This window comes from Entamoeba nuttalli (assembly GCF_000257125.1).
Source record: "Entamoeba nuttalli P19 unplaced genomic scaffold asmbl_6420, whole genome shotgun sequence".
Lineage (NCBI taxonomy): Eukaryota > Evosea > Mastigamoebida > Endamoebidae > Entamoeba > Entamoeba nuttalli.
This window is the reverse complement of record NW_008578065.1, coordinates 1-5,813: the sequence shown is the minus strand read 5'-3', so window position 1 is coordinate 5,813 and position 5,813 is coordinate 1. Positions and strand designations below refer to the sequence as shown.

The following is a 5,813-nucleotide window of genomic DNA, read 5'->3' as shown; positions in this document are numbered from 1 at the left end:
AAAACACAAAGAAGAGGAAGAAAGAAAACATAAAGAAGAGGAAGATAAAAAGAAGGCTAAAGAAGCAGCAGTTGCTAAAGCCAAATCAGTAAATGGGTATTGTGAAAGTTTGATGAAAGAGAATAAACAATTTAAATGCATAAGATGTAAAGGAAAAACCAAAGAAGAGGCTATTTGTTTAGTTAGTAAAGAGGCAGTTGTTGTAATAACCCAAGAAAGAGAGCAATGGGAAATCAAGGACCAAGTCATGTTAGATGATATAACACAAATTGTTAAAGTCATTAAAATTAAAGGACAAATCCGAATTAAATATGGAGGGGGAGAAAAAGAAAAACATATTTCACTTAATCTTGGAGATCTTGTAGATGATTTTATCAAAGAAGTCAACTCTAAGGCAAACTAAAAGGTTGAAATTTATTTTTTTTATGAATTTGTTTAAACAAACAAAAAGATACGAAGAATTTATTTGAGTTGTAATGTTTCTTTCTTCTTTTAAAAATGATATTTATAAAAAAGACGTTTTATTTGCATTCATTTTTTAAATAACTCAACAAAAATTTATTTAAATAATTCTTGTTGTAAATTTGTTAAAACAATTTAAAGAAGAAATACATTCAATATTTAAAGAAACAGAAAAATTGAATAATTTGATTGAACCAAGGAATAAGCTAAATGTATCTTCATTAGGTTGTACTAAATTAATAATGTTTTTAGTTGGTTTAATTTAGAGACAAATAAGCCATAAGTCATGACTGTTAGTCTAATTTGTTGTTGAGATAAACCTTGAATTGTTAAATAAAGGAATAAAAAATAAGTGATATTAAAGATAAAACTAGGAGTGAATGAGTTGTTAAATTCTTAAATTATTGACCTTTTTTTTGATAATCAAAGACAGCCTAGAGTAAATAAAATCAAAAAGCTAAAACAGAAAATATATTAACCTCCTATCTAATAACTCAATAAATTTATTATATTATAGGTCAAATACAATTAATCTAATGTTCTCTCTAATATCATTGGTGACCCTGGACGAGAAGGTGAACGAGAATAGCAAATTGGTAATAATGTTGGAGAACTTGAAGAAGATCGTGGAGTCACACGAAAAATAGGCAAACGAACATTTAATGTTTTTTGTTCCTTATCTTCTTGAATTGAATTTATCCTTTTGTGAGTAATAACTGAAGGTTTATGTTGAGGAGTGTTCATTTAGAAACAAACGAGTAATAAGAAGAAGATGACAAATCTTTTTATTTTTAAATAATTAAAATAGTTATAAAAAGAATTATTATGTCATGTTTATTATTTTTGTCAGCTTTTTACATTCGATTCGTAATAAAAAACATTTCACCAAAATTAGAATTCTTTTTTTATTTTTCAAATTTTTTTTAATATTTTAGAAAATATAAAATTCAAGCACGTTAGAAATAAACTCAATTGAAGGAATAGAGCATATTGAAGAAACTGAAATAATCATTTCTCAATATGAAGAAAATCCAATTGGGATATATCTATTAATTGATCTTTTTTTATTTTAGAAAAAAGAAAAAATAAAAAAAGAAAAAATAAATTGTTTTAAAAAAGAAAAGATAATGACTGAAGAAGAGCTAAATACTTACTTTAAGACAGTTATGCCGTTAGTTAAAACAAGTGGAAGAATGATTAGAGACGCTTACTGTAAAATGCAGGTAACTATTGCTGGAAGTGATGATCATTTATTCACTACAGCTAACCCAAGTGTTCCAATGAATGAAAAATATGAAGAAATAAAGAGTTTTACAAGTAAGTCATGTTCAATAGATTGGGTTACAGAAACGGATAAAGGAGTTGAGCAATATTTAATATCATCATTACGTTCAGCTTTCCCAACCCATAGATTTGTAGGAGAAGAAACTGACGATACTCACAAAGAACTAACTGATGATCCTACATGGATTATTGACCCAGTTGATGGAACAACTAATTTTGTTCATGGAATTCCAATGTGTTGTACATCAGTAGCATTGTCTATTAACAAAGAAGTAGTTATTGGAATTGTGTATAACCCAATTCAAGAAGAATTATTTAGTGCAGTTAAAGGAAGAGGAGCATTTATGAATGGGAAACAAATTCATGTTAGTCATACAACAGAAATTAATCAAGCAATTATTGGAACAAACCCAGGTTATCGTCGTGAACGTGAAGCAATAGACGTTATGTTATTTAATTTAAATGAGATAATGACTAGAGGTGTTGCTGGAATAAAGATGCTAGGAAATGCTGCAATGGATTGTTGTTATGTTGCTTGTGGAAGAACAGACTGTTTTTATGAGAAATATTTATGTGTTTGGGATTATGCTGCTGCCTCATTAATTGTAAAAGAGGCTGGTGGAATTACAAGAACTATAAACGACATTAATCCCTTGCTATTGAATAAAAAGTTATTAATTATTGGTAACCCATCAATAGCAAATCAATTATTTGATATATTAAAACAATAAATTGATTTGTTTTTGGTTCTTCTTTGTTATTTTTTATTTAGAACTTATATACATTAATTATTAATTCTTCATTCAATTATTGATTTAATTAATGACGCACTTAACCCACTCTCTTGTAATTCATTTATATTAAATTCTTCTTGAATCTTTTTCCCAATCTCTTTAACTTTCTCAGTTTCTCCAGAAGTATTTTGAACTATTTTAAGTCCAATAAGTTTCATGGTAATAATATAATTCTTCATTTCTTTACTCCAACTTTTTTCAATAGTTTTAATAATAAACTCAGCTTGAGTTGGACTGATAACACTTGAATTTGTTATTTGTTGAAGAATTAAAATCATTTTAAATCCTTCAAAAACAACATCAACAAAGCCAATTGTTTTAACAATATCATTTTGAGAAGTAATTTGATGATTAAGTTTATTAATTACAAGACAATTTGAGATTATTTTTCTGATAATTTCTTGATAATTCTCTTTCCACATTTCATAGTTTCGTTTGATAGTATCATTTATTACTTTCATTATGTAATATGCAATTTCAATCTCATTGTCTTTCATTTTCTCATTTATTTCAAGATAATTCATAACTCTTTCTTTTCTACTCCATAAATACCATCTCATTTCTTTTTGACTTTTTAAAACTACTAATAATTCTTCGTCACTTAATTCATGAGAAGTATAGTCTTCCCTCACTTTAAATCTCATTCTAAAAGTACCTTGAGTAATTTTTTGAATCACGTTTATCATTGCTACTACTGTTTCAATATTAGAAAATTTTTCCAGTTTATTATAAACTTCTGGTGTAAATAAGGTTGAATATGTAATAGTAATATTCTTATTCATTTCTGAGGATATTATTAATTCAAGAATAGAAGCAGCTAATTCTCTTGGGGAATAGTCAATCATTTCAAGAGCCTTTGAAACAAAAAGGTCTACATTTCCAGTTCCACCATTTTCAATCCACTGATGTATTAACAAAACAACTATCTCTCCCATTTTTTCATTTACTGCTTGGAGAGCTTGATTCATAAGAACTTGACTATCCCCACGAACCCCATATTTCTTAACTAAAGACGTAATTTTTTTCTGGTCATAGCAATGATCCACAACAGGTAATATTCCACCATTTTGAAAATAGTATTCAATAATACTTTCTTCACGTTCTTCAATAGGTTCTTGAAGAATAGATTTTAACATTGGAATAAAACAACTTAAGTTGACCTGTAACTTACATTTTATTAAAACTATTACAAAGTCTCTTATTTCTTTATGCTCTCCAAATTTACTAATTAATTCTTCAACTTGTTGTTGAGTTAATAGACCAGAGTCATCATAAACTGGGTTAGATTCAACTAAATAACTAACTGGTTTAATCATTTCTACTGACTCAATAGGAAGAATATTTTTCTTAAGAGGGCCAATGAGAAATGGAGGACATTTTTGATCAAAAGTAATGTATTTAAGTATTCTAATCAAGGGTTTGGGATTATTATAATAATAATTAGGATGTGAAAAGACAAATGTTGCAATTGGTGTTGTTAATTCAACAGGGCTAAATTTAAAATATTCTACAGCATTAAACAAAATGTCAAGATCTTCTGCACAACAAATTTCTTGTTTAAAAAGTAATAAAAAGTCTTGTTGCATGACTGAGATAATAGGGAGCAAAGGTTTTTTATCAAATGACTGTACAGAATCAATATAAATCTTCAATAAAAGAAGATATTGTGATTTAAATCGGTAAAAAGGTAAGAGCATTTGAGTTGACTTATTTTGTGAACAAGAAAGACCAAGAGAAACAAGACTAGAATATCCAAACTTTAGCCCTGAAAGTGCATTAATACTTGCAATACAAAGATCAAGAATTCCTTGTGAAAGACCTTTTCTGAATAATAATAAACAATGAGTGTCATCGATTAAAGGTTTATGAGATAATTTAGAATATTTACCACAAAACCGAAGCAATGCAATGACACCATTAATATCACTACTTTCAATTAAACGGTTTAATTCAAGTTGGATAGTACAAGGGTTTTCTTTGAACATCATAAATGAAATGAATTTGTATGAATTTGGAAATAAGAACTTTCTTGCTGCATTATATCTAACTGAAGGCATAACTTGTGGTTGATACGATAAAGCAGAAAAGAGGGTTTGTAATGGCTCACAGTTAGTTGACTTTTCAATTAAAGAATTCATTGAATCATTAGTTATACATTCTGCAACAAGAGAAAGAAGTTCAGGTAAACAATAGTCACAAGTGATAAATATAATTGTGTTAAGTAATGACTCCAATAACAACGATTTTAAAGTTATTTTATCTAGGGTAGGAATAATTTGTTCTAAAGAAGAAGAAGCTGATAATATTCTATGATACTCAGCTATAATTAATGGAACTGTTTCTTTAAAATGTGATGTTGCTGGTAATGAAGTGATATGAAGTGAGTGTGGTGAAATTGTAAGAACTTGATTTGGTCTTTCTGTTCCAACGTATTGTGCTCCTGATAAAATCATTAATAATTCACATAAAATAACTGTTTGTGGTAGCATTTCTCCATTATCATTATTATATAATAGTTGAACTAATTCATTGTAAGGAGGTTCTTCTTTTGGTAATTTTGGTATTGCTTTTCTAATAACTTCATATAACTGACTTTCAATTGATGCCATTGTTTAAATTTTAAAGTTTTTTTTTGATTTTCTATTAATGGTATTTATAGTTATATAAAACACTTATATTTATTTTAGACATTTGTTTTTTAAATAAATTTAGGAATATTATGAAAAGATAAGGTATCTTAATAAATAAACTCATTTTTAAAATCTTTTTAGTTTATAAAAAGATTGTTGGTGATATTTAACTGTTTAAGATATTTGTTTAATCAATTCATTGAATATCAAATAGATACAATAATTAATTTAATTAAAAATTAATATGAATGAATTTAAAATTTAAAACTTTTAATATAAGACAGTATTAATACTTATAAGTTAATCAAGAATTAATATCTAAAAATACAAAAAAATACTACAATAGTATTTTTAAAGTATTTGTTTATAATTAATTGACATTTTTTGTACTTTAATAAGGATAGTAATACTTTCATTAAGGATTAGATAAGACATTAAAACTTTTTAAAAATAAAAATTTAAAAATACTTTCATTATTAAATAAACTAAGTCTTTGAAAGTCTTTTAATCTACTTATACTACTAAACTCGTCTTTTTGATTTTCTTTTTTGATTTTGAATTTAACTAGAGTAATTTTTCCATTGATTGAGATGAACTAAAACTTAATCAAAACCCCAAGATGAAACTCAATAGTCACAAATCA

At 26.6% G+C, this 5,813-nt stretch overlaps 3 protein-coding genes across 3 annotated transcripts; 2 read left to right on the top strand and 1 right to left on the bottom strand.

Moving 5' to 3' along the window:
* Nucleotides 1-16: 16 nt before the first annotated feature.
* Nucleotides 17-403, top strand: ENU1_153600 (hypothetical protein; the record flags this gene model as incomplete). Its single annotated transcript, XM_008860664.1, has 1 exon — nucleotides 17-403. A coding segment is annotated over one exon (387 nt), but the record flags the coding sequence as incomplete, so codon positions are not given.
* A 1,186-nt stretch (nucleotides 404-1,589) lies between these two features.
* ENU1_153590 (myo-inositol monophosphatase, putative) lies at nucleotides 1,590-2,477 on the top strand (the record flags this gene model as incomplete). Its single annotated transcript, XM_008860663.1, has 1 exon — nucleotides 1,590-2,477. One exon carries the CDS (start codon nucleotides 1,590-1,592, stop codon nucleotides 2,475-2,477), a length of 888 nt encoding a protein of 295 aa, XP_008858885.1.
* Nucleotides 2,478-2,545: 68 nt separating this feature from the next.
* ENU1_153580 (hypothetical protein) lies at nucleotides 2,546-5,149 on the bottom strand (the record flags this gene model as incomplete). Its single annotated transcript, XM_008860662.1, has 1 exon — nucleotides 2,546-5,149. One exon carries the CDS (start codon nucleotides 5,147-5,149, stop codon nucleotides 2,546-2,548), a length of 2,604 nt encoding a protein of 867 aa, XP_008858884.1.
* Between the last annotated feature and the right edge of the window lie 664 nt (nucleotides 5,150-5,813).